The sequence below is a fragment of the Aspergillus udagawae genome (assembly GCF_001078395.1).
Source record: "Aspergillus udagawae IFM 46973 DNA, scaffold_2, whole genome shotgun sequence".
In the NCBI taxonomy this organism is placed as follows: Eukaryota; Fungi; Ascomycota; class Eurotiomycetes; order Eurotiales; family Aspergillaceae; genus Aspergillus; species Aspergillus udagawae.
Genome location: NW_025091265.1, coordinates 866,052 through 892,370, shown reverse-complemented (window position 1 = coordinate 892,370; position 26,319 = coordinate 866,052). Strand labels below are relative to the sequence as shown.

Genomic DNA, 26,319 nt, shown 5'->3' with positions numbered 1-26,319 from the left:
CCGACCTTACCCTGCAACCCACCATCTCCTGCGTCCCTCGCTATCCAGAGATGCCGTTTCTCCTCCGGCAAATGATCTAACGCCTGCTCAATTCTCAACGTACTAATCTCCGGCGCCGTGTAGATAGTCTGCGCTGCCCCACTAATCATAACGCCGCACTTCACCTGACGAAGATACTCTCCCGATTCCTCATCACTCTTCAACGAATACCGCTGCATCTCCCGCATAGCCGCCGCCGGCGACGACTTCCCAAAGATCCACATAACATGTCAACTCCCACTTGAGCTGGAAATTCCACCGCGACAACATGCGCCACGTCGCATCGAACATCCCGTCGGTGATCCAGCCCGCTAGCCAGGCCCGAATAAACCAAGGCGGCATGCGGGACGTAGCCAGGTCGAACATATCGTAGAAAGGATCCACGGCGATGCACGCCGAGACGCGAAGATCCACGGCTCCTCGCAGCGCATAGTACGCCCCCATAGACACCCCGACCAGTGCAATCCGCGAGAGATCCAGCAACCACTCGGGATGCTCCTCCGCCAGCTGCTCCGCATAATCCAGCACGGGGGTCGTCACCTCCTCCCAGTCCGGGCGCATGGCACTCCTCCCTTTGCGCAAACTGGCGCCCTGCCCCGGTCCATCGAATAGTAGAACCGCATATCCGCGATCGCATCCGCTCGCCCCGTATAGCAGATACAGCTCCTCGGACGTCGAATCTGCTCCATTGATACACACAACCACAGGAACCTTCCGACCGGTCTCATCTCCCTGGCGCGGTAAAAACAAATACCCCGGCAGATGACCATCCTGGTACGGAATCTCCAGAACGTGCGTCTGGTGCCCCAACATCGGAATCGCCTGATGAAATGCATTGACACTCCGCGCGAACAACTCCTGCACGCGCGGATCCGGACTCCCTGGCCTGTCATTGAACATGTATTGACTGGCGCGAAAGTAGTTGGCTGTGCGCAGGAAGGCGTCGCGGGCAGCAATACAATCGTCGTGCTCCACAGCCTCCAGGGCTATAGCGTGCGCCTTCTCGGCCTGGACAAGCCAGCCCCGGTGCCAGCTCTCCGGGTCATCGCTGGCGATTTGCGTGGCTGCGTCGAGGCATTCTGCAAGCTCGGCGCCCCCGAAGGCGACTGTGCCGACTACTCGCGTGAACTCGAAGTTGAAGAAGGAGGAGGGGAAGAATTGATACATTTTGAGTCACGACTGTTTTGATGGAATAGGGATATGTATGCGATAATGTGGGTGGTCATAAATTAGTGGTTCTTGTATCGGAGACATTTGCATCAAGTAGGGCCGGATCGGGAAAGCCTCGGAACAATGATACGGGGATTTTTGTCTTTCGTCGCTTATTTATCATCGTGACGGGTTGTCCGAAGTATTGAATCTCGGAGGACTTTAGCTATTGGTGTGCCCTATATAATGAGACAGGAGCGCGTTCCTGACTTCTTATTCTCATCCACATTTCAAAGTCCTTGTCCATCTTCCACCCGTCATTCCAAAGCCCACCAAGGCCTAACATGTCTGAAACTGAATACAAAAAAGTCCTCCGCCTCGCAGGCTCCTACTACAAACTCCCCGAGGTCTCCGAGGAGGACTTCCACGCCTTCATTTCAGCCGACCACGCAGTCAAGGCCGCCAAGATCCACGAGAAATACGGGATCCTCCACTACCAATTGGTTCGTCCTCAATGCCCCCAAGACCCCTCTGACATACATGCGACAATCTAACTCAAGATATCATTGATAGGCAATCGGAACCAGCCACACTCGCGAGCTGGCTTACGGCCTGAAGCTCCCCTGGAAGATCGACGACCATGACGTGACCATCGAATATTACTTCACCGATGTGTCTGCCCTCCTCGCCGTGTCTGCGGATGAGGAATTCAAGGCCCTGCACGTCGATGCCGAGAAGTTCGTTCGCCTTGATGCGACCACTGTGGCCGTGACCTGGGTGGAGGTGTTCCTCAAGGATGGAAAGCTGGTCAATATTGGCCCGGATGGGAAGTCCCAGCACCCGCCTTTTGCGGAGCGGATTGATTTCGCGCTGCCAGATAAGCCGGCGGCTAAGTATTATTAGTCTTTGTACTTAGGATGGGTAGTTTTAGAGAATTTGAGGTATCAGTTATGAGTGGACTTATAAACCATAATGGATTAGAGTTGTAAAGCCCTAATCTCATAAGAGGGAGCTTCACGGGTATCAATTAATTCGAGTCAATTCTATGTTAGGCGGCTCAAGCAAAAGGAGGAAATGAAGACGAACTGATTACCAGGAAGCAAACAGAAAGGGGGTTGAATACCAGTAGTAGATATAGGAAAAGCAGCTCCATTCAAATCTATAGACCCGTCTGACGCTGATCAACAATATACACCAACTTCTCCCCCGAGACCTGCTTGGCTTTGAGCAAAGCCAATCCCTGAGGAATATCTTCCCAGCCCTCCTTCATCACACGGACCGGATGGGCTCTCAGCTCTTTATGCTGCAGCATCCGCTCCACTTCCTCAAACATCTCCCGACCCAACGCTCGATGTTTGGGGTCCGCCTCCCGGCCGTAGCCCCTATCGAGTGCGATCCGCTTGCCGAAGATGCTCAGCGCCAGCACCCATTCCATGGACACAGCCTTACGCGACCGCAACTCATCGGCAAACGCCTCGAGCCCGCAGTACTTGCCGCCCGCGCGGCCGATACTCCTTAGGCAGAGATCGACGGTGGCCGGCTCGGTGATACAGTCCAGAACGTACCGGAGTGTGTTCTTGGTGTAGCTCCGAATCTCTTCGGCGCACTGTTCGGAGTGGTAGTCGAAGACGGCCTCGGCACCGTAGGAGCGGACTAGATCCGCATTCTTGGGCGAACAAGTTGCGATGGCGCGATAACCAGCTCTGAGATTATGGTCAGTCATATCCCACGTAAGCTCAGTATCCAAAAAAAGCAACCACCAACCTGTGTAGAAACTGCAAAGCCATCGTCCCCGTGGCGGTAGTTCCTCCATAGACCAGCACAAACTCCTCCTTTCGCTCGGAGGATGCATCGATCGACAGCCCCAGCTCGTCCCGGAGGGCCAAAGCCATTGTCGCCGGACCCGCGCCCCCGATAGCAGCCGCATCTGTAAATGATAAATCCGGAGGAATGGCCGCCAGAATGTCCGCGGTGGCTCCGACGTACTCGGCAAAGGCTCCGACAGCAGGGTCGAGTGGGTTCGCCCCATGCACTCCACCGCATACGCGATCCCCAACCTTGAACCGCTCGGTCGCGGCAGATCCCACGGCAACTACTGTGCCAGCGAAATCACACCCAGAGACCGCGCCCGGAGTCGGGAAATTCGCGACCATTTTGTGGTCAGTCGGGTTCAGCGCAACCGCGGCCGTGCGCACCAGCACCATGTCCGGGGCCAGGCGGGGGATGGGCGCGTCGCGGACGTGGCCCAGCTGGCCATTTGGCAGGCATACAATTGCACGTTGCACTTGGGGAATATCGATGCATTCCTTGGGTTCGTGGAGTTTGTAGCCCATGTTTGTTTGGTGTTTGGGTTTGTGGGGGTGGTGGACGGGGCAGTTGCGATATTTTTATCTCTGTCGATCAGATCAAGATGGAGCAAGGCTGGGGCCATTTCTTGCAGATCTAATTCATCAGAATCTTCTAATGACCGGATATATCTTGGAATGAGAATTCAAGCTCACTGAGTATTTGGGATTTGATGCATGGATTGAACCCGATATTCCTGCATGCAAAATGTCTCCGGTACAGGGTTTGCCTCCCCGAACATGGCCCAAAAGTCCGCGAATCCGCGCCGAATTTTATTCGGCCTATCGCAACCTGACCCAGGCCCTATCATGAAGTGGTTGACTGGCATCGACACGCTTTCTCTGTAACTATCTTCCGCATTCGCGATACTACCGCTCAAGCGGAAGCAGACGCAAGTTTAACTCATGGCATCAAAAACATTCTACGAGTTTCAGCCCCTCGACAGTGCGTATATTCGAGTTCCAAAAAATTCTTAAAGTTCTTGATACTAACGCGTACGGCCATAAAAGAAAAAGGCAAACCCTACCCTCTATCTGCATTGAAAGGCAAAGTGGTCTTGGTAGTGAACACCGCCTCAAAATGCAGTTTCACTCCGCAATACCGAGAACTCGAGCAGCTATACCAGCAAATCGACTCGGAGTACCCGAACAAATTCGTCGTACTCGGATTCCCTTGCAATCAGTTCGGCAACCAGGATCCCGGCACCAACGATGAGATCCAGAATTTCTGTCAGGTGAACTACGGGGTCAGCTTTCCGGTGCTTGGAAAGGTCGATGTGAATGGTCCGAATGCGGACCCCTTGTGGTCGTGGATGAAGGAGAAGCAGCCGGGGATTTTTGGCTTGACGCGCATCAAATGGAATTTTGAGAAGTTCCTCATTGCTGCTGATGGACAGGTTGCGGGGCGGTGGTGGAGTATGGTGAAGCCACAGTCTTTGCATGATACCATTGTTCGGGAGATAGAGGCTGGCACGAATTGACTGTAATGAGTACATGATACGGACTATGGGTTTATGAGCAATTGAGATAGCGTATTCGAGATCTTTGTGTTTGAAGAGGTGCCATGTTGATCTGTTGCGAGTATAGTAAGTTAGTGCCGTAGGGTTGAGCTTCAGGAAAGCTGCACTATTGAATACGGAGACGTTTATTTCGGAGACTTTATGCAGTACTTCCATCAATCATCTCCGATGTCGTATGATTTAACCCTCTTAAAGACGCACAATCCGTTCTCGATCTCTTGACTCGACTGAAGAATCATATATGACCGGGACGCCTTACTATCTCAACATCCCCGACCAACTGCTCAACTCCAACGCCCCTACCTCCCAAATGGCTTCACGTGTAATCTTCGACCCCCTCATCGCCCTCCGTTTAGCTCCCCTCGTGAGCGCAACCTGCAGCCTCTGGTTTGCCTGGGACCAAAATATCTTCCTCCGAAACTTCGTCCACCCCGCCAACCGAACCGCCAGCGATCGCTCCCTGCCCACCTACTTCCGAACCTTTTTCCGCAGCGGCGTGACCTGGGTCCTCGTCCTCCTCGGCCTCTCGCTGTCAACAGCCGGCATCAACATCGTCACGGACCGAGCGTCACTTGCTCAAAGTCAGTCCCTGCGTTGGTACGCCGCCGGCGCCGCCTTCACAGCCGGCCATGCCTTGTACGCGCCCGTCGTCGCTCCCATCGTGCGCGCAATCTCCGAGGACCTTTCCAAGGGCCATTCCACACGCGACCTGGAACGCTGGCTGTGGTGGAACCTTCTTCGGATGGTGACGGTGGATTTGGCGGCTTGGGTGTGTTTTGGGGTTGGGGCTATGCGGACACTTAGCCTTTGAAATATTTCCTGTCTACTACATGTCGCTGGGGGCCGGATCTTCAGTGCGAGAAAGGAAGGATTTTATTTTTTTTTTTTTTTTTACTGAGCCACTTTCTCACTCCAATTCACTCAGCCTAGGAGTAATGGACCATAAAGAAATTTTGATTGTTCTGCTTATACTGGCATTGCAATATCTGGCAGCCCCACTAGACTATAACCACTCTGCTTGCTCAAGTATTTGCAAGGCGATGCTCTTCACGCTTTGGCCTTCCGTTGACATTCGGCAGGCCCAGTGTCCCACTTCCTTCTCGAGAATGCCAGCCATTCTGTGGCTACTCTGTAAATGATGATCGAACAGACTACCGATCTCGCGTTGTCGCAGTCGCTCTGAGGCTACTTCATCCGATGCCGTTAATATAAATCCGCGAAGGTCAATAGCAAGATGCCCCTGCGGGGACAGGCTAGAAGAAACACTGCTACTTTGTTCAATAGTTTGTTGGATAACCTGATGCTCAAGGACCATAGCAGTTCCTGATAGAATGAGTCTGTTGCAGCCTCGATGGTGGTGATAATTCTTCCACATAGCGGCGAGGTTAAGGCAGAGTATTTCTGAGGTGTGTTCTTCGGGGTAGATCATATCCAGGTTATCCCCATCTATATGTGCATGACGGAGATAGCGAATTCGTAGCTGTTCCGATATTTCGTTTGCCACGGAAGTCTTGCCCACACCAGATCTGCCGGAGAGCAAAATTACTTGAATAACCATTGCCAGATGTGAGGATTGTGTAGATGAAATTTGTTGCGAGCTGAAACAGTATGTGCGCTACTCTATCTATAATCCGGTCGTTAACATGTCAGTCTTGACGGCTGAGCTGACATAGTGGCTTTTTTGGCTAAAACATACGCTCATATGGCCCAAGGGTGCACCGTAACAGAAAAATTTGTTAAATGAAAGGGTGACCGTATACACGTCGAAGGTGTATATAATAAGAGTCGCAGAGTATGACTCACAAATATGAAAATGATTCGCCCCACCGCCGAGTCGATCACCACCCCCCGAGTTGATTATTAAACCCTATATTACTGTAGCCCCTTTCCATAGTAGCCTCGGGAGATGACCACAGAAATTTCAAACTAAGAATTTTCTTGTGGGTGACTGTGAGGCCTAGTCAGAGCATAGGAACCGGCCCCTTCCATAACGATCATCCTACTTTGACATAACATGGTATTGCGCCAGAGGAAAATTCAGGCATCCATATCGCGTTCAATGACAGTCACTGACAACTGACATTGTTCATCACTGCTAGGACGCATCGTCCGCACTCTTGTTACAGGCAGGTATGCCTATCTACAGCTAAGGCGGATCTTCGTATGGGTCTTGTATCCGGGTGGGCGCAAGTTGGCTGTCCTCCGCTTGCGCTGGTCGTACCACCACGGTCTACCGACCCCCGCGTTCGCGGGTGCTAGGTCTGGCATGCCTACAGCTACATCACGGTTATTCAGTCTTGCTACATGGCCATCAGCAGGTGGGCCTACCACCTCTCCCTTTGTTCTAGTTCCTCCGGTCTACAGCCAGGTTCATCATTAAGTACTCCACCTACTACCACTGTATCCCCAGTATCTGGTGGGAATATCCTATAGGGTGCATGGGCAACTAGAGTTCACGTCTACTAATCTTTAGAAGGTTCCTGCCAGTGCTACCATACTTTGTAATGCGCGTCCTAATTCTTCTTTCTGCCTATATGAGATACCATATAGTGTTGGCACATGCATAACAAAACTTTACATTGCTGCTTTAGGCTCTGAAGTAATGGCTTATTTCACCTACACTGTGGTAACGTCTACTTGCATATGCAACCGGAAATACTCTTTAGGTTTGAGCAGGATGGGTGGCGCAATTCATATAGCCCTGCTCATTATTCTATAAAGCATGTTAGCAGCGGGCCCTTGACCCTTGCGTAAAACTAATACAAAGGACCCATCTTTTCTCAGCTAACATTCAAGTTCTTCTCACTGCCAGGCTCCTCAGTGGCATTTATTGCCTTGAGGAATTGGCTTTCAGCCCTCTAAGCGATGCCGCTTCTTCATGAAATCGATGAACTTCTCGATACTCAGCAGCGAACCAAGGAGGCTCTGACAGGCATACACAGCATTGTCAACCGGCTGGGAGGGTCGTTGGATCAAAGGGTCGGAACTGAGGTTAGCAGACTCGGGATATGCGAAGCCACTAAGTGCCCTTAAGGGTGTTACAGACGTTGCTTTTGTGCAAGCGGAAAGCGTAGACAGGTAAATTGCCGTTTTATCCATTCCAAACCAGGGGTAATTTGTCGAGCTTAGACAGGACGTGTTGGACCTTGTCAGTCATGCAATCGCGTGGAGACACCGACATGGTGTCGAAGACCGGGGGATCCAACGTTTTGCAACGTCTGTGGCTTGCACTAAGCAAAAGTGAGAAAGCGGATGCGGCCAGATATACCGAGTAGTACACTCAGACAGATATTTCATAGATGCCCGCATTTCATTTGAATGCTACGGGCGATATCTGAAACAAAGGTAATTGAAGTCTGTCATTGTGAAGACCTGCGCTACACATGGCTTACTTACTACTTCAATGCCGGAGGACCTGGGCATGCGTTCCGATGTTCGACTTCAAACAGGCGGGAAACCGGATATGCTATATTGGAATGCTCTAAATCATCAAGGCTCTAGCGTCCTGATCAATCTATCATGAATCATGAGAGGATACGGAGCGGTAGCACATGAAGAGATTCGAATCGATCCTGTTGGACTGACAGAGAGGACCTTTCTGATCAGAACACAGGTGGTACGCTAGGGGGACTTGTGTAGCGAACTGACTACGCTACCAGACTGAGCCATAAGTTTGAGTGGAAGGAAGCCAAATCTTTGCGTCCGACGTTCACAGAACCTGCGGAATTTGACTTGTTCCCAAGCGCTGAAAGCACCAACAGTAAATGCTTTGACTCGGTTAACAGTATACTGACCCAGTCAGAGGCTCCAATAAGAGACCGTGCGAGACTGCATCAACTCATCCATATGACATTAGGTAAGCCAAGTTGCTGACCCTCCATCTGTGGGCGTGTTAGGCGCTACAGCATGTTCTCGACGAGTCGCTAGTGTGTACGTATGACCATCTGCGCATCCCGAATTACCAACCTGAGCATCTCTATTTGGGTGTCCAAGCCTAGTAAAGCTCTTGTATTTGCGCGCACCCCCATCACCCAGCGAGGGCACCCACCTGGATATTGACCGCTTTCAAGCCACACGCCGGCCGGTTAGTAGTTGGGTGGGTGACCACCAGCGAATCCCGGCTGTTGTATGTTTTTTTCTTGATTAGTTCTGTTTACAGTCGTTCTTGAATGGGGTTGACCAACATATGACTTGATGGAGCGGAAGAGATTATTATGAGTTACACCAGGGTCACACCAAAATGCTTTTGATCTCCATCGCGAGCTCTTCTCTCTTCTACTAACCCTAGGATTTAGGTACCGCAGAAAACTACGGAGCCAGGTCCATTGCCGTTCTTGTTTTAGTAGGTGCGCAGTACAGCCCTTGTATGCTGGTAATATAGGTAGGCGGATTGAAATCATCGGACCTAGTTGAGGATTTCCAATAATAATTATTAGCAAAGACTACTTGAGGAATGACAGGCGGTGCTCTTGCCGTCGGTCATGGCCCGTCACAATAGGAATCTAGTACAAAGAGAAGGAACAGAAATCAACAAGATCATCCACCCAATTCAAGTTTATTTATGTTCGTATCCAACAAGAACTTTTCATGCTGCACCGCTCCCTTGTCTCTTTCCTTTCAAGTTCACCCACTTAGGCAACACTGAGATAACCAGGGTAACTCCAGCGAGGACAATGCACAAAAGGAAGGAAAGCTTCAAGCCATCCATGTACGCCTCCAGAATCCCACCGATTTCCTCATCATTGAATGTTTGGCGCAGCTCTGATGCGCCTGTAGCAACGACAAGCTTGGCATCCACATTGGGGGCCAGCACTGAGAGCTTCGTCACCAACCGATTGACAAATGCAGCCTGTGCTGCGAACACGCAGATCGACCCGCCAAGAGTTTGCATGAACAACGTGACTGCGGAGATGCTGGAGAGGTCGCTCAGTGCAACTAGCGCCTGATTCACATGACAGGGATCTGGAGTGCTAGACCAAGTCCCACGCCGGCGACGATCTGATATCCGATCCATTTTCCGCTGCCTGTGTCGATGTCCAAGGTATAGATCAGGCCGGAACCAATGGTGGCCAAGGTCGATCCGATGACCATCAGGGATCCAAAGTGTCCTGTGGCTGTGACCAGACCGCCCGAGAAGATAGTCAGAAGACTAATGGCCAGGATGAGCGGCAGATTGCGTATACCAGACTGAGCTGCGGATGCGCTCTTGATGGATTGGAAGTAGATGGGCAGATAGTAGATGAGGATAAACATCGCCCCGGCGAGGAAGAACACATAAAGGCTATTGACCCAGATGTTGCGCTGTTTGAGCAGACGAGGTTGTAGAAGAGCACGCTCGCCCATCCAGCATTCGATGCCAACAAAGAGCACAATGATGAGCATAAAGCCCACGATCGTGCCGATCACATCGGCACTTGACCATGCCTTGGTCACACCACCCCATTGCAGAGCAAGGAGGTAACAGACAACGCCAGCCATGATGGTGAACGTGCCTAGGAGGTCCATTTGCAGGAACTTCTCTCGCCAGCTGGCGGTGCCCTGAAGAAGAAGAGAATAACCACGGCACTCAAGCCTCCGATAGGAAGGTTGATGTAGAAACTGAGTTTGAGAATTAGAGGTGTTCAAGATGAATCGTCATCATGGAAGGGCTTACCACCAACGCCATGAAACCTTGTCTGTGAACACACCTCCTAAAAGGGGCCCTATGACACTGGCCAACCCGTACGTGGCCCCCAATAAGCCAGTAAACGCCGGGCGCTGCCTTGGAGGGGCCGAAAAGGCAATGATTGTGTAGGCACCACTCGCAATGCCTGCTGCTCCCATTCCCGCCACAGCTCTGCCGATGATGAGCGTGGTACTGTTCTTGGCCACGGCACAGATCAAAGAGCCGATCTCGAAGATAGAGGTCGCGCCCAAGAAGTTGTTTTTAAGAGGGAAGTATTTATACCCCTTGCCCCAAGTGGACTGGAACGAAGCAAAGGTCAGGAAGAAGGCACTTGCATACCATCCCACCTATCTCAACAGTTAGCATTGGGGCCTTGCTCTTCACGGATGTCTTTAGGGTAGGTGCTTTCCTGATCTAATGACTTGAACTCGTCCGTGATGCGAGGAATGGCTGTTGCGACGATGGTCATGTCCAAGGACACTAAAAAAACGGCAAGAATGAGAGCCATGCATATGAAGGCTAGCAGAATCAGCGAAGGATAAACATCTTTGGTATCCTCTGTCACCCCTTCTTCCTCTTTCACAGCACTGTGGTCTCCATGCTGGTCAGGTGGTGGCACAGGGAGTTGATTCGCTTTCTCCGAGTCTTGTATTTGACCATCAACAGAATGAACACTGATTGCGGGCCCTGCCAGACTGGAGCTTGGCTTTGTACAAGAACCCGAGCGGTTACGGGTAGAAGCCATACTTCTTGCAGAGGAAGCTGAAATCAAAAGCGCACAGAGGTGCAAGAGTGATGCGTAGGTCTTACAGAAATATCGAACAAAACAAACTCGGAATCTTCAAGTTTCTCGAACTGACACGGCTTAAGGTTTCTCATACCTGAGTATATATAATAGCTGTGATACCTGAGACTCCATATAACAAACGGCCTTGAACAAGGTCCCACTCGCCCCACCCAGCAGAGGACTTTTTGCCTGTGCAATTAGACCAATATCTTTTGGCCCACATCGGGTCCGCCGATTTTCCATTTTAGACCAGAACGCGAGATTTTAACTCTCTTTACATGTATCCAGCCCCCTGTGCTCAGTGATGAAGATTATGTATGGCCTTTCAGGAGCAAAAATAAAAACAGAAGAATGAATCTGCCTAGTTACAAGACCACTCACTTGCCGGGACCTCCGACGCAGCACCATAAACCATATAAATGTCATAGTCACTCTTTGCAGCGATGGGAGGTTTGATGTTTGATATGATTGAAAACCCGACGGAATCTGCTAGGCCCATCTCAACCATGATCAGATGTCCCATATGCCAGAAACATGTTGCCCTGTCCAACGTCAACGAACACCTCGATTCTGGCTGTCGAACATTCATCGCAACTCACCTACTGAGTCCAGCATCTTCGACTCCCATTGAGAATGACTGCGAGCAATATGAGAGTTGCATCATCCCTCAAGAAACAACGGAACAACATCAGTTGAAAGATGGCTATAATTCAACAGTCCCGCTGTCAACAGAGTTAAAAAGAGCCGTCCCTCAACAGGAGTCCAACACCGCGCGGAAGAAGCCAGATACTGGATCAACATCGACTGAGCTTGCAACAGAGCGTCTGAATGTTCGTGTTGTACCTTTAGCTGAGCATGTCCGGCCGCGGTGCTTCGATGATATCGTAGGTCAAGAATCCTTGATCGGGCCAAATGGTACACTCAGGCAGTTGATTGAGCAAGATGATCTTCCCAATCTGATTCTGTGGGGTCCCCCAGGAAGCGGCAAAACTACAATTGCCAGGATCATCGCTCCTATGATGAGGAGAAACTTCTACGAGATCAGTAGCTTGACTACGACGACGACAGAGTACCAAAGCATCGTCACAAAGGCTACACAGGATGTACAAGAGGGTCGGAAGTCATCAATTGTGTTTTGTGACGAGATACATCGAATCACGCGTCCACAACAGGATATATTTCTCGATGCCGTTCGAAGAAATAGGATCACTCTCATTGGCGCGACGACAGAGAATCCGTCATTAAATATTCGCCATGCTCTTGTCTATAAATGTAGGATTTTCACGGTCACGAAGCCAACCACCAATGATATAGCGGCTATCCTTCGTCGTTCGGTGGAATCACAGACTCTGAAGTCATCCCCGCTTCTGGATGATGCATTCATTCAATACATAGCCAGCTTCTCTGATGGTGACAGTAGAATCGCACTGAACATCGTGGAGATAGCTGCGGATCTATGCAGGCGACCGAACATGACTAAGGAGAAGTTGAAGCATTCATTGACCAAGAGTTTTCTCTACGACCGTTCGGGTGACCAGCATTATGATACCATTTCAGCATTTCACAAGTCAATTCGAGGCAGTGATCCAGATGCTGCGCTATACTACCTTGTCCGAATGCTCCAGTCCGGCGAGAACCCCTTATTTATCGCTCGCCGTCTTATAGTGGCGACGTCGGAGGACATTGGACTTGCCAATAATGCCTTACAAACATATGCAACCTCGGTCTACCTGATGATTGAGAAACTAGGGGTCGAAGACACACAGTCTGCTCTGGCTCAGCTGGTTATAACAATGTGTTTGTCAAAGAAAAGCACTCGATCCTACCGTGGCCTGAATAATGCTCTTGCTGCATTGAAAGAGCCTGGGATGGGTAACATAGCAGTTCCCTTCCACCTCTTGGATCGTAGGCCTGAGCTTCTGAGAGAGGTTGCCCGGGCCATGACCACTGACTCCAAACAAATCCAAGAGAGCCTTCCATCCAGTCAGGGCTTTCTTCCAGATCCTCTTAAAGGACGAAAGTTCATGGAAGATACTGATTTTCTATTTCAACGAGATCCCGATCTAAGTTATCCCTGACCGCCAAAGCCGCCGCGGCTTGAATGCCTACGTTATACCAAGGATCACGTTGTCGGCCTCAAACATGAACTTCCATAACATTGGTATCCTCAGAAACTGCGCAATGTCTTTACAATGCTTTAATTCTAGTTACCATCCGTGCCCAGTACTTACAGATAGCACTGGACTGTTTCCTTTCATAAGCCCTAGAGTATTTCCCCCTCGAAACGGGTAGGGGATGCTTGAGCAGACTGTTATACTAGTCTCGCACCTGGCTTACATACGTGACTACGGCAGACTACAAGTCCATAGTCGATCTGACTCTCATACAACCACACTGGTTTTCCGGCCAGCTTATTATGACTGAGGTGCGACTCTGCCGTATTCCTGTCAGAATTAAGTCCATAAAATTTCCTGTCCTTGCCGCAGCAGCCGATTGTCCACGACATCGAACGCTGACTGCGGCGCTAATGTTTCATTACTGACGTCCAGGCTAGAACTCCGCAGTACTCCAGAGAGGATCGGGGTTTGTCAGCTTGGACAGTGTCTAGTTCTTCCAGCAACGCTGTATTGCTCTGTGCCGTTTCGGCCGATTGAGTGTGTCTGAACCTGATCAGCTTGTTTTGGTTATGCTGACACCTGCCTGTGCGGCTTCGGTGAAAAAAACAAGTGTCTCGTATTTCTATTATGCACAAGTAATAGCAGCCAGGCAGTTTCTCAACAGCAAGCCGACATGTTCTCTGGGGTGGTGCAAAGAAAATATAGAGGGAGTGGTACTCTGCGCCGTGGTTGCAAGATTATTGTAATGAGCTCTCGGAGAATATGGGGCGTACATCCAAAAGACTGATAGCATAGAGTTGACAAGATAAAGCCTCATCCTAGAAGCAGCCGCCAATCCTTTTGCAGCGTAAAGATCAAATGCGCCCACTCGGGAACAGCCCCTTGCCAGAAATGTAGCAAGTTGAAGATCAGGGACTGTGTGCTCACAACACCACATAATAAGACTCAGCGGTCCATCCGGCGGGTCGATCGGTCCAGACTTCGGCGCCTGGAACAGCCAACGAGGCGGATGCCCTAGTCCCGCCCGATGCATCCGCTACTGTACACACTAGGGACAGAGCTTGGGTTGACAGCCACCTGTCGAACCTCACGGCAGAGATTGTCTTGAACATTCTTAATGCATTCACCAACAAGCACCCCGAGCTCGCCATCCTCAACCACTCCGCGTTCATCAAAGACTGTCAATCACCTATTCGAGCGGAAACAAAAACCCTTCTTTCTGCAGTCTTGGCGCTGTCCAGGTCCCACCTGTCCCTGCTGAATCTTCCCTGGGTACACTCCTTGCTGCCCGGGGAGCATTATGCTGCTTACGCTCGAGAAATGCTAGCGGACAAATCTTTCCAGTCCCCAAACACCCACATTTCCCAGGCCCTTCTCGTGATGGCCCTATACGAGTGGGGGTCGCGAGAGTTCCATCGAGCATGGATCTACATTGGCACGGTGACTAGCGAGGAAAACACCAGGTCAAAAGCTAACAGGCGTAGGCATCGCAATTCGGATCATGCAGGCTTTGAACAGCCACCGGATCGCCCCTTATCCTCTAGAGCCCTCCCCGCCCGCTGAGCGGGACGCCGTATCTGTCGCCGTCGAGAACAGGACCTTCTGGGCGTGCTTCATCATGGAGAGAATGATCAGCTCTGGAGCCTATAGCCCGCCAATGCTGCCCATGTCGGAAATGGCAAACCTGGGGGGTTACACGTCCATTGAGCGCTGTCGAGTTTGCCTTCGGGCCTGACCTTTCATCCCAGGTGGGTGGCATCGGCCAAGAGTTTACGCGACGCTGCGAAGGGACGGCACCACTGGACATCACAAGGTCGTTTGAGGTTCTGGTCACCGGGTTTGACATATGGACCGACGTAATGGCCTTTGTGTTGAACGATGGGAGGCGCGCTCCGGGAATGTGCACAGCGAACAAGTGTCCCTGGGTGCCAGAGTCCACGTGGGGGAAGACAAGACAGCGTTTGGAAACGTGGAGAGCCAACCAACACCATCGGCTGCGTTATCCGGAGAACACAGTGGTGGCTCACAAGACCCTGGGATTTGGCGAGTCGTTCACGTACCTGAATCTCCTTTACTACCTTTCGTACGGCCATCGTCAATGCTCGTCAGAAGAACTCCACTAACAGACTTCGCATAGTACCCTCATGCTCCACCGCGAATACTTTCCGTTTCTGCCGACTGCCGTCTCCGTACCCAGAGGCCCAGTCGACCAACCGACCCTTGAGGCTGAAGCTCCTGAAGGCTGGTGGGACACAAGTGCCCTCGAGCTCTTCGGGGCCGCCGAGCAGATTGCCAACCTGCTGCACGATGCGTCCCAGTGCGGCGCCAACATGCTGACTCCGTTCATCGGCTTCTATGCCTTTTCTGCAGCCTACATGAATCTCTATATCTACCGCTTCCCGCACATGAACCTGAATCGCAGCCTGCAGGCTTCAACGAGCCTCGAATACTGCCGTGCATACCTCGAAGACTTTCGACATGTTTGGAAGTTGGGTGAAAGCTGGGTTAGCGCCGACCCTGTCAACTACTCTCCTCTTACCTTACTGACCATTGGGCTCGCAGATGACTACGATCAACCACGCCTCGATCTTATATCAGCGCGCGGCGTCCGATAAGTCTCGTTACCAGGGGAAGTCGCGCGAGGACTTCAATGTCCTGCACCAGTCGATCCATGAATTCCGAGTCGTAGACCGGTCAGACCAGCACATTCGGGAGATCGAGGGGGCTGATGTAGATTTCGCTTCCCCGAGCAACACAACACCTGCAGCGAATGTGGAGCCCGATCTGGATCTCGACGGGCCCCTTAGCAATCTCCTGAACGAGGCCAGCACAAATGCCTATGAGCAAGGGATGTGGTCGCACTGGTGGCCGTCGTTGGACGAAATCAACTTGCCCAGCTTTCGGGATGCAGAGGCATAATCTGACCGCTTGTATATTTCTATAAAGACTAGTTAGGACTTAGAGGCCTTGGACTGACATGCAACTGACGTGTCATCGTGGTCTACTTGGGGTACGAGGTAGACTTCTCGGACTCGAACAATGATATCAGTTCATGACGTTTTACTCAGCTTGGAAAGACTCACGGAGAGTCTCCCCAGGACGCTCAATCGCAATGCTGATTGTTCCCTCACTGGCACTCGCAAATGTCACGCGGAAGATCATGCCAGACGCGGGCGTGTCAGGCTCCCCGCGAAACCAAGACCATTGAGCGCAGAGCACGCCCTTCCGGGTTGCCTGATTGAAGACCTCGCCTTGAATCTTGTCAACGGGCTGACCAGGGTACTGAGGGTGTTTGTGATGATCCAGCTTGAGCCACAGCTATACTCTACAGCGATAGGATTGGATATCAGGACCTACAAACATGCCGGTCGCAGGTGGGCTCCAACTGACTACAAACCGGGGCAAGGACCGCTCGCAAGCAGCAAGCAACGTGTCCCGCCTCCTCGTGTTTGCACTTCGGCCGTATCCGCCGCTCGGCCGTGGATTACGTTAACTATAACTACCTTACCAGTAGCTACTAAGCCCATTGCAAAGCCAGTCTTATTAAGGTTATAGATATCTTTAAGCGCTTTCCCATGTTACATTATAATAATCTGGACACATTTAAACAACTCTTAGATAACCTTTAGATCTTCATATTTAGCACACTAGTAATTATAGCGCCTAGAGTACCAAGTCTTAATCTCTTCATGCCAACTAATGAAGTTATATACCTAGTTCTTGCCTACAGTCTAGGAAACAGGTAATCTACCCTTTAAGAGGGGGATATTGGCTATTTCTTAAATATAAGATAGCTAAGGAGCTGCTCCACATTAATCCATAGATAAAATCCACCGAATAAGTGATTCTTCTTATTCCGACTTATTTCATACCTGTTTGCGCGTGCTTCAGGTCGAAAGGTATGGCCATCTAGGCGTCATTAAAGAGTTGAACCGGGGACATTATAAACACATGCAGCTTCAGAAGTAGTGTGAATTTGATCATTCTTAAGAGCAGATATTATAAGGAGAATCCTTCCTTCCTGCTCAGCTAATTCAGATCTGCAGAGAGGTCTCATTTGCCTCTGAATATCGGTTACATACAGCGACCACTGAGATGCCGTAACTGCCAGGGATATGGTCACAACTCACTTTATCCCACCTCCCTACAGTGTGCCATGTCAATGGTTTCTTTCTAAAAGCTACCAGTGAACATGAGTGAGATGGAGCACAACATTTTGTCTTGGCGGCCTCCACACATAGTCTCCCGTGGATAGTATCTTTGGTCCACGATGCCACCGAGGATATGAAGCGAAGATGTTCAGGTACGCTATTGATTGAAACAGAGCTCCAATACTACACGTCCAGTTCAGACTTTTCTCCCGCTGTGCGCATAATAATAGAGAAAGTTCAGCATGCACACGACCACACTGTCCGCAGGCGGATTCAGAGATACCTGACTGAGAGAAAGGAATTGAGTATGAGAGGAATATACCTAGACCTGTAATTAGTATTCACACTCTTTGTAACCAGTTCCAGAAGTCCTTCCTCGGGCGTCGGAGTTGATGAGGAGGCTGGGCTGCGGTGAAGGTATAGTAAGCCACTTGACCCTCATTGGGTGGAACCCATAAGCCGTTCACTTCAGGTCCTGACACTCGATAGAATTCGGTAAGCCATTGCTTGATGACATTACCCTGAATTGTTTAAGACTATGAGAATTCACCCTGGAAGTATTGAATTGAATTTGTAAGCACTCTCGCTGACATTCACCGGATTGAATATCCATGATGGACCCGTGCTAGGTATAAACCACCGCCAGCCCCAACATCACCCACATTCATAATCTTCGCAGCCTTTCACTACGCGGTTCTGGTACAATCAATATGTCTCATCCTCTCGTCCTGATAACCGGCGCCAACCAAGGCGTCGGACGAGCAACAGCCCAGATCCTCGCCACAAAGCACAACTACCATGTCATCATCGGCAGCAGAAACCCTGAAGCCGGTGAAGCAGTCGCAGCCGACATCCGCAATGCGGGACATCGAGCAACATCTCTCCAGCTCGACCTCACCTCCGAAGACTTCATCAAAGCTGCAGTGTCCACCATTGAACGCGATTTTGGCTACCTCGACGTCCTGATTAATAACGCCGGGATCCTCATCGATGGCGAAAAAAGCATTACCCCATGGGAGATATATAACAGGACATTCACAACCAATGTTATTGGCACCGGCGTCTTGACAGAATACCTCGTACCACTCCTCCAAAAGGCAAAAGCCGGCCCGCCGCGAATAGTATTCCTTACTAGCACCATGGGGAGCCTGGACAAAGCTACGGATACATCGCTCCCCTGGTATCCCATTGATTATAAGGTTTATGATGCGAGCAAGGCTGCGTTGAACATGCTTATGCTTAACTATGCGCGTGTGCTGGATCCCGTTGGTGGGAAGGTTAACGCGGTTTGTCCGGGGTATGTGAAGACGAACTTGACCCGGTGGAATGAGTATGGAGTTACGCCGGAGGAAGGGGCAAAGAGGGTTGTTGAGATGGCGACTTTGGGAGAGGATGGGGAGACGAGGACTTTCAGTAGCTCTAATGGAGCTATTCCTTGGTGAGGGCAAGGCTTTTAACTTAGACACTGTTCACATATGTACTTGTCTAATTCTTCAGAATAGCAATATATTCGTTCGTGGTTTGATTTTTCGCCATCCGAGCTGACTACTGGTGCGTAGCTGCGCTATATTATTCTATATATATACATTGAGAAGGTGCGGTTAACTTTACGGCTATCTATTCTGGTAAAAAAATTCCTCTTTTTATGAGGAATGGTAGAGAGACAGTCCAGCCCCTAGCCGAAATGGTTGAAATCGCACCGAGCCGAAGACTTGATTGGACAGACCTGCCTGGTATGTTTCTGAGGCCTTGTTCGGAAGCATTCAAATACACATTTCAAGTCCTCTTGGAGGCTTGAATGAATGGAGGACAACTGTGCAAACTTGTGGGAGAGAGAAGAATCTCCAGGCTTGCAATAGAATAATAAACGTAAGCTAGATATTCTCCTAGCCAAACGACCCAGTTGACACTGATCGACACATAATGACTGCTCCAATTTTCCGAATGGGAGGGAAGAGTTTACAACCAGGACTTGCCGACATATATGCACCACCGTATAGAGCGGCGAGTGACAGGCAAAAATCAGGGGGTGACAAAGGGCACTGACGAAGACCTCGTTTTGACCCAGTGCCCATGGCAACTGTACTTAGACGAGAAACTAGTAAAGGTTCATCATGACGAAAAATTGCCGGCCGCCGTCTGGGTGAGAGCTGATGACACTACCGTTTCGTATCAGTAAATGATCGTACCCAGAGCAATCAGACTGAACGATTTGTCGATACCGACATCATTTGCACCGTATCCTTTGAGTTTGCGCCAGTGACACGCCAACCTCGACACATTGCGGATGATCGATCTCAGATTGATCGCTTTGTTGTTTGTTTGCGGCTGTGTTCTAATGGAAGGTAGCTTCTCCTAGGAGAAGAAGAGGAGGGTATTTTTATATCTCCATTTCCCCACGGTGTGATGTGATTGTCATGTCTGGTAGAAGTGGGAGAATTACACACCCGGCAAAGATAACAGCAGGACTCTGGGTTAAGTTATTACCCCGCCACAGCACGTTTAACGGAAAAAGATTCGCTCTATCTCTGAGACGATCTGGAGTCCGTCAGACCCTGCATCCAATCTTAACCAAATTCGGTCTGTGCAGGAATTGGCCATATTAAGGCAGAAAAGCTCTTAAGAACAAAACTCTAGGTTAATCAAAATCTATCAGCATGCCCCCCATCTAAGACCCCCTCCCAGTTTCTTCCTGCCAACCACTCCCCAAACGTCTTCGTCCTCGGCCTGACCTTCAGATCAGCAGCCCTAATCCACCCCTCAATCCCACCCATATGCCCAGCCTCGTCAATCCACAATGGTGCCTGGAGCACCTCCCACGGAATATTAAACTCAGTTGCATATGCTGCGCCGTGACAGTCACTAGCTCTGCCTTCTTCCCCATCGCCTTTGCCCAGATATCGACGACCTCATTAATGCTGAGATAGCTATCGTACGCGAGTAAGTTTATGCCCGCCAGCTCGTGCTCAACGAGCGCGTGTACGAAGGGTCCTGTTGACGAGGGAGTGTCAATAATGGGTATCTTGGTCTCCCCGCGCACAGGGGGGATGAATTTGTACAGCCCCCGTCCCGGGGTCCAGTCGGCATGATGAGCGGATTCGTCGCATAAACACCAACATAAATAATCGACGTCTTCTTGCAAGCTCCGTCTGTTCCCGCTTAATATAATCCACAATTGTTGCCTTCGAATCCCAATGGTATGACAGCGCATACTTCCCCTTCAAAGCCCTCTTCGTCGGTCCCAACGCCGAATACACAAACCGCTCAAGCGTCGGAACCCTCGACGCCGCAATCGCAGCGTTCTTCCCACGTCTCACTTCTTCATTAAACGCATCGTCGCTACGATGCGTCGTTTCACTGCCAGTCCCCGTCCCACGAATATAGGGACCCCAAAAGTCCGTGTTCACAAAGATAGAGTGTGCACCTTGGAATGCGGCTTCGAGAGAGGCGATATCGTTTAAATCGGCCTGGAAGAGTTCGGCACCGGCGGCGGCGAGGGCTTGGGCCTTTGTTGAGGCAGGGTTGCGGGTTATGGCACGGACGGTCCAGTTCGGGGTGTCAAGGAAGGTGTGCGCGACGGAGGACCCTTGGTTTCCGGTTGCGCCGATTATGGCGATTACTTTCGACATCTTTGGGATTGTGATTTCGGGGTTGGTTTTGGAGATGTTGGTTATTGGTGACTTATTGGTGACTGCTCGAATAGATTGTGCTTTTGAAAAGGTATTGTGATGTTGTGTTGTTATTTGTTAAGCTTGGTGATGGCATGAAGATTCGAGAAACTGGTTTATATAGTCTGACGACTGCGCTGGATATACACAAATTCATTGATGAAGCTGACATTGATGCTCTACTATGTACAGCTCCAAACCATTCCATTACTCCATATTGAATTATATGACCGCTTACCCGATTTGGAAGGCATACGAATTGGCTTAGCACTGCCACCCTTGGCCGAATATTTGATAGCATTCGATCGTTCGAATGGCTTCAAATTCCACCGCTATCGAGAGGGATAAATAGTAGCTAGATAGTCATTCGTTTAGAAGACCAGACCTTCATTAATTTTCAATTGGCCATATAAATTACTAGTGATCCATGAACGTTACTAGCTTAGCGAATTCAACACTCCATTACTCCATTGGCCAGGATCCATGATCAAGTTCTTGTGATATGCATCTGGCTTATGGGCTTACTCGCCGTTGATTGGAGGAAAACCCATAAGCCACTGCAAATTTCTGGCATGATGAAACCACTCCACTAGGCGAAATCCGGTTAAATCGCTCGCTGAGTCTCATTAGTCGAGACTCTACTTTATTTGCCAGTTTTCAAGCTCACTGCCGGTGTTCAACTGTCGCTTCGCCCATCGCCCATCGCCAGACGCCAACAAAAGAGCAGCGTCAGCCGACGTCGCGCCATCTTCCTCACAACCCAACTCCGAGCAGAATCGTATGAGAGGCTCCTCGCCAGTAAGCCACTACCACTGCGAATCACGATGCAGCAGACACCGGGAGCGCAACCGAAACCCAAATCCGCCAGGCCGAAGCGGGTTATTACCGAGGCACGGAAGTTGCAGAATAGGGAGGCGCAGCGGGCTTATCGTAAGTCGTTCTGAACTGGTTTTGGTGGGTTGGCTAATAGGTATCTAGGTCAAAGACAGAAGGAGCGGTTGCAGAGTAATAGGGCTAGAACGGGGGAGAAGGGTGGTTCTAGTCGGTATCAGCAGCTTCGGCCGTATCCTACTCCTAAGAATGTCGAAGGCGAGGCTTCGAGTGGTCCGGCTCATGAAGGTTTCGGCCAGTCATATATTCTGCCCGACGCACCAGAAACTCCGTTTTATAGTATATCCGGTACAGATTTGTCGGTCTCGACACCTTCTAGTGAACCTCTGCCAGCAACACAATCAATTAGCGGCTCGATTGTCGGTCCATACGGTGGGGTAGGCCTCTTGGAACTCTTGTTTTCAAACTCAACGCCCAACCGGAGCCTCAACGGCGATTATCTGCTGGCTGAGTCCAATGATCAACCCTTCTACCCGACACCCGCAGAAGAAGTCAACGACGAGAGCGCAGAACACTTCGCCACAAGCACCTCAAACCCGACCTCGGCCTGCACACCCCAGTTCTCCCGGCAGGGACACAGCCCCCATTTTAACACATCATCAACGTACCTCGCAGACCCTTACAAAAACCGCTTCCAAACCCCCAAAACAAACTTTTTCTCCGCCTGCCTGTTCAATGCCCCAACAATCGGGTTAAGCATCGAAGAGTTCTTCTCTTACAACTGCATGTCCCTGTGCTCGCCCTTCTACCGCCAAGCAGCCTCCTCCACGGACCCTCAAAAATTCCTATCCGACGTCTCGACGCGATATCCTCTACTCCCCGCACATCTCCAGCCAACCATCCCACAGGTCCTAATTCCGCATCATCCACTATTTGATCTCATCCCGATCCCGACTCTAAGGTCTAGGGCAATTATTCTCTCAGCGGCCCTGCCACATTTAGTTGATATGTTTGAGCTGAAGGGGGACATTCTTGAAGGGGGGTTACTTTGTTTGGGGTCGGGGAGTGGGAGTGGGAGTGGGCAGCCGTGGGAAGTGGGGAGCTGGGAGGTTGCGCCGTGGTTTTTCAAGAAGTGGAAGTTGTTGTTAGATAGTCATGGGGGGGATCTTTGGGGGAGCCCGCTTTAGTTAGCAGCCCCTTCTTGTTCATAGGGACTTAAAACTAATGTATATACAAGCCATTTCGAACACATATATTGACTTTGAATCTGGAACTTCTCTGGACCCCAGAGTTCTCGGTCCTGACAGAGAATTCACTGCGCCCTCTCTCAACGAAGTGCCCAACGCCCTTTTCCCCCACGACGCCTCCATTCTCCCAATGAATAGACAACCTCTTTTCTCAACAAGGTATATCTCGGCCGCTGCGAGAGGGTCTTCCCCTCGAAGGGCGTGTAATCAACATTATGATGCAACATCCCATTCTTCAGCTCAAACAGGTACAGACGTACTGACTAAATATGTCCGGCTGCCTTGGTCTCCGTGCCAAAAACGAAGCCGTTTGGATATTCATGCTTCCTTTACGAAATTTCAACCGTAAGCGAGTCCGTGGCAAGGGCATTGGCGAAGAAGTGTTTTTTTTTCTGGTTGTGCCGCCCCCTCTCCACCATATGACTTGGAGGCATAGGCCTGGCCAGTTGGCCCCCACTGAACGAGATGTCGTTGCTGAATCTAGTGGAGCCTAATTTTTAACGGAGGGTTGATGACCGTATTTGTGCGGATTGAAGCAGCAGGCAGATAGTCTAGTAACGTCCAATTTATTGCAAATGAAAGCTAGTGTTCTTTTTCACCTGTTCCTCCATTTGATAGCATTTATGAAGATATGTCGCTGATCGTTTACCAAAGTGACGGGTGCTAGTTAATGATGGTCCAAGTATCATCATAAGAGGATGGAAGACTCTTGATTTCGTCTGATTAGTGGCTAGGGATCGTAATCTTCTCTCTATTATCATGGTGCGCTTCCCGATGCTGTAATAGGCCTGCAATGCTAGCCTGGCGAACCCTACGCAGTCCCATGAGAAAGAAACCCTATATGCATGGTCAAGAGTTATGGCCTGAGTCTCGGCATCTTGTCATTTGATGGTCGAGTTGATTGGGGATACGTGCATACCTCTTGTCTGCCGCATGCATTACATGCTTATCTCTACTTTCCTATATTCTTCCGTCTAATTTTGTCCTTATGCGGAATGCAAAAGCAGAGATGGAGGTGGACGATACCGGCAAATGTTGACGAGCTGACAGGGAAGGCAGCTGAGCCTTCCCGGTTATGAGCATCTCATTGGTCCATTTCCAGTCCAAAGTAGTATTTTTGATGCTCGTGGCATTCGTTATTAGCGCAAAATATTTCCTGAGTTTCCTTATTTTGGCGCCTAAATCTCAGCGCTGATGAGATCTGGATCTGGTTTACAGATGCATGGGCCTTGTCGTCGCTCTGCTTGACACATGGTAATGACTGTAGAAATGTCTACTATACTGTATAGATGCCTATTTATGGGTTTGCCACCTAGCCAATTCATACTCTTGCCTAGTGTCCAGGGTTCTCTCGCATGTCTGCAGTGAGAAGCTTGGCACGCTCATTGAGCTTTCTGACAAGTTCCACAAGACGATCCTTGTGTGCACGCTTAGAGTTCATAGGCAGTGCCCTGACTAAGGAAGCTGCAGACTCGAGTATTGCAAAATCCCTTGTGATGCCCGGCTCGAAAGGGAAAAGAAGGATGTTTCCGAATATCGTTAAACAAGCCGACAATGGATAGAAGACCAAACACCTAAACAATGGTAAGCGCTGCTAATAGCGAGTCTTGGGCAAGTTTAACATACCAGAATATGCCCGACGGTAACTTGGGTAGTACATTCTGTAAAAACGTGAGAGATGCTCTACTAGATTCCGCCGCAAGCTTTAAGGAGGTGGCGATTCCATTGCACACCGTCGTACTACCTCGGTTCCATACCGTGCATCGGCCGCAAGCTCGATGAATCATAGTCAGGCAATGGTAGTAATCCATCTGCATATTAATTGCATGGATTCTGAAGGGAAGGTCAATATTAGTCACTTGCTGAGCGACAGTAGAAAGCGAAGGTCGGTACTGCGGAGGTATAGAAAGCCTCCACTCCTCAAGCTCCTCATCCAGATCACGAACAGTCTTGATGAGGCCAGCGTCAGGCAGTTGCATGGCCTGTCGACTGTAAATTGCCTTGTATATGCGAGATTTAATCTTTATCAATCGGAGGTCAGTCAGATATAAGCACTCGCGCAGCTCTCTGTGACTAGACTCTTTTAATAACTGGATATCGCATAGAAGGTCACCGTATCCTGGGGGAATGGTGAGATCACAAGCTTCATCTGTAATAGCGGCGGGCTGGTCCATTCGAATGGATAGCTCTTTATCAATTATATATGCAGCCCAGAACAGCCGGCGAAGGTGGCGGTCCATCCTGGGCAGATTATTTGTTTCTGGGAACAGCACGGAAGCAGATCCCCGGGGAGACTCGAAATTGGCGCCGAATTTATAAATCAGTCGGCCAATGAGAGAGTCCAGGTAGAGTGCGGTCTGAAAGTTCCCAGAGAAACAGTGAAAGAGCATCTAGTCCAAGACAGTGTTAGGGGCATACATTCTGAACACGGTGTTGATGATATTGAACACATACCAGCATTAGAAGAGCTTGAAGACCATCAATCGTGTCTTCTTGAAGAATGCGAGGTATGTATCTCTCGACTTCCAGCGCAATGGCTGCTACGTTAGTTTGCAGTCGATACGCAACAGCGGGGTCCCATATCGAAGATAAGCATAGAAATGCCCAGACACATGCTTTAGCGCATGAGGAGCCTAAATGATCGGACAACAGGGTTGAGTACGCGAGGTTGAGGGTGTTCTTAAAGAGATCTCGATCGATTACCGGGAGGATGGAATGGACGGATGAGCCGTAGTAAACCGCCACGCAGCTTTTGACAATGCGAACGTCTGGAAGTTGCGTAAAGCTCTGTATCGGCATCTCATGACTCGCACACTCAGTCGTATGGTGTTTCCATGGAGTAATAGGTCTGAATATAGCCTCTAGGTTCACAGAACGGCCCAGGACTGACCGTACAAATTCTCGAGCCTCTGGTAAAAGCCAAGCGGACTTCGAGTCAAGCCATCCGTATTGAAGGTCAAGCACCTCTTCCTTGCCGCGTGCGGCCGAATAGACATGTTCGTAGCACGGTAAACCCTCGTCCACTATCACTTGACTCTGAGTCCTACCACTGACAGTCGAGAATTTGTCGCAGAGGATAGTTTCCAGTAAAGAGAGACGTGCTTCTAATCGCGCAGCTCGTTGCTATGCAAATCATCTTAGGCCAATGCCATTGCTTTTTACAGATAGGTATGCAAACCTGGCTAACGGTTAGATGTGCCTTTGGTTGTCTCCGCGACTTTCTGGTGAACGTGCACTGAGTGCCCTGGTGTACGCACCAGTCGCATTGTGGAAAGGCCTTGTCACATTTGATCTATTTTCC

General features: G+C 50.2%; 11 protein-coding genes across 11 annotated transcripts; 6 read left to right on the top strand and 5 right to left on the bottom strand.

The window, feature by feature from the left end:
- Nucleotides 1-192: 192 nt before the first annotated feature.
- Aud_002645 (alpha/beta hydrolase family protein) lies at nt 193-1,206 on the bottom strand (the record flags this gene model as incomplete). Its single annotated transcript, XM_043287608.1, has 1 exon — nt 193-1,206. The coding sequence occupies one exon, from the start codon at nt 1,204-1,206 to the stop codon at nt 193-195; it is 1,014 nt and encodes a 337-aa protein (XP_043143543.1).
- A 326-nt stretch (nt 1,207-1,532) lies between these two features.
- On the top strand, nt 1,533-2,091 carry Aud_002644 (EthD domain-containing protein; the record flags this gene model as incomplete). The annotated part of the gene is made up of 2 exons (XM_043287607.1): nt 1,533-1,691; nt 1,762-2,091. 2 exons carry the CDS (start codon nt 1,533-1,535, stop codon nt 2,089-2,091), a joined length of 489 nt encoding a protein of 162 aa, XP_043143542.1.
- A 256-nt stretch (nt 2,092-2,347) lies between these two features.
- Nucleotides 2,348-3,521, bottom strand: Aud_002643 (zinc-binding alcohol dehydrogenase family protein; the record flags this gene model as incomplete). Its single annotated transcript, XM_043287606.1, has 2 exons — nt 2,348-2,891; nt 2,953-3,521. 2 exons carry the CDS (start codon nt 3,519-3,521, stop codon nt 2,348-2,350), a joined length of 1,113 nt encoding a protein of 370 aa, XP_043143541.1.
- A 417-nt stretch (nt 3,522-3,938) lies between these two features.
- Aud_002642 (glutathione peroxidase) lies at nt 3,939-4,513 on the top strand (the record flags this gene model as incomplete). Its single annotated transcript, XM_043287605.1, has 2 exons — nt 3,939-3,978; nt 4,044-4,513. 2 exons carry the CDS (start codon nt 3,939-3,941, stop codon nt 4,511-4,513), a joined length of 510 nt encoding a protein of 169 aa, XP_043143540.1.
- Nucleotides 4,514-4,793: 280 nt separating this feature from the next.
- On the top strand, nt 4,794-5,363 carry Aud_002641 (uncharacterized protein; the record flags this gene model as incomplete). Its single annotated transcript, XM_043287604.1, has 1 exon — nt 4,794-5,363. The coding sequence occupies one exon, from the start codon at nt 4,794-4,796 to the stop codon at nt 5,361-5,363; it is 570 nt and encodes a 189-aa protein (XP_043143539.1).
- A 3,774-nt stretch (nt 5,364-9,137) lies between these two features.
- Aud_002640 (uncharacterized protein) lies at nt 9,138-10,962 on the bottom strand (the record flags this gene model as incomplete). Its single annotated transcript, XM_043287603.1, has 4 exons — nt 9,138-9,465; nt 9,504-10,150; nt 10,223-10,564; nt 10,762-10,962. 4 exons carry the CDS (start codon nt 10,960-10,962, stop codon nt 9,138-9,140), a joined length of 1,518 nt encoding a protein of 505 aa, XP_043143538.1.
- A 485-nt stretch (nt 10,963-11,447) lies between these two features.
- Aud_002639 (werner helicase interacting protein 1) lies at nt 11,448-16,040 on the top strand (the record flags this gene model as incomplete). Its single annotated transcript, XM_043287602.1, has 6 exons — nt 11,448-13,071; nt 14,065-14,561; nt 14,629-14,838; nt 14,870-15,204; nt 15,259-15,625; nt 15,684-16,040. 6 exons carry the CDS (start codon nt 11,448-11,450, stop codon nt 16,038-16,040), a joined length of 3,390 nt encoding a protein of 1,129 aa, XP_043143537.1.
- Nucleotides 16,041-17,982: 1,942 nt separating this feature from the next.
- On the top strand, nt 17,983-18,714 carry Aud_002638 (uncharacterized protein; the record flags this gene model as incomplete). Its single annotated transcript, XM_043287601.1, has 1 exon — nt 17,983-18,714. One exon carries the CDS (start codon nt 17,983-17,985, stop codon nt 18,712-18,714), a length of 732 nt encoding a protein of 243 aa, XP_043143536.1.
- Nucleotides 18,715-20,006: 1,292 nt separating this feature from the next.
- Aud_002637 (uncharacterized protein) lies at nt 20,007-20,901 on the bottom strand (the record flags this gene model as incomplete). The annotated part of the gene is made up of 2 exons (XM_043287600.1): nt 20,007-20,421; nt 20,486-20,901. 2 exons carry the CDS (start codon nt 20,899-20,901, stop codon nt 20,007-20,009), a joined length of 831 nt encoding a protein of 276 aa, XP_043143535.1.
- An 863-nt stretch (nt 20,902-21,764) lies between these two features.
- Aud_002636 (uncharacterized protein) lies at nt 21,765-22,958 on the top strand (the record flags this gene model as incomplete). Its single annotated transcript, XM_043287599.1, has 2 exons — nt 21,765-21,870; nt 21,919-22,958. The coding sequence occupies 2 exons, from the start codon at nt 21,765-21,767 to the stop codon at nt 22,956-22,958; spliced, it is 1,146 nt and encodes a 381-aa protein (XP_043143534.1).
- Nucleotides 22,959-24,351: 1,393 nt separating this feature from the next.
- Nucleotides 24,352-25,817, bottom strand: Aud_002635 (fungal specific transcription factor domain-containing protein; the record flags this gene model as incomplete). Its single annotated transcript, XM_043287598.1, has 3 exons — nt 24,352-24,592; nt 24,645-25,408; nt 25,473-25,817. 3 exons carry the CDS (start codon nt 25,815-25,817, stop codon nt 24,352-24,354), a joined length of 1,350 nt encoding a protein of 449 aa, XP_043143533.1.
- Between the last annotated feature and the right edge of the window lie 502 nt (nt 25,818-26,319).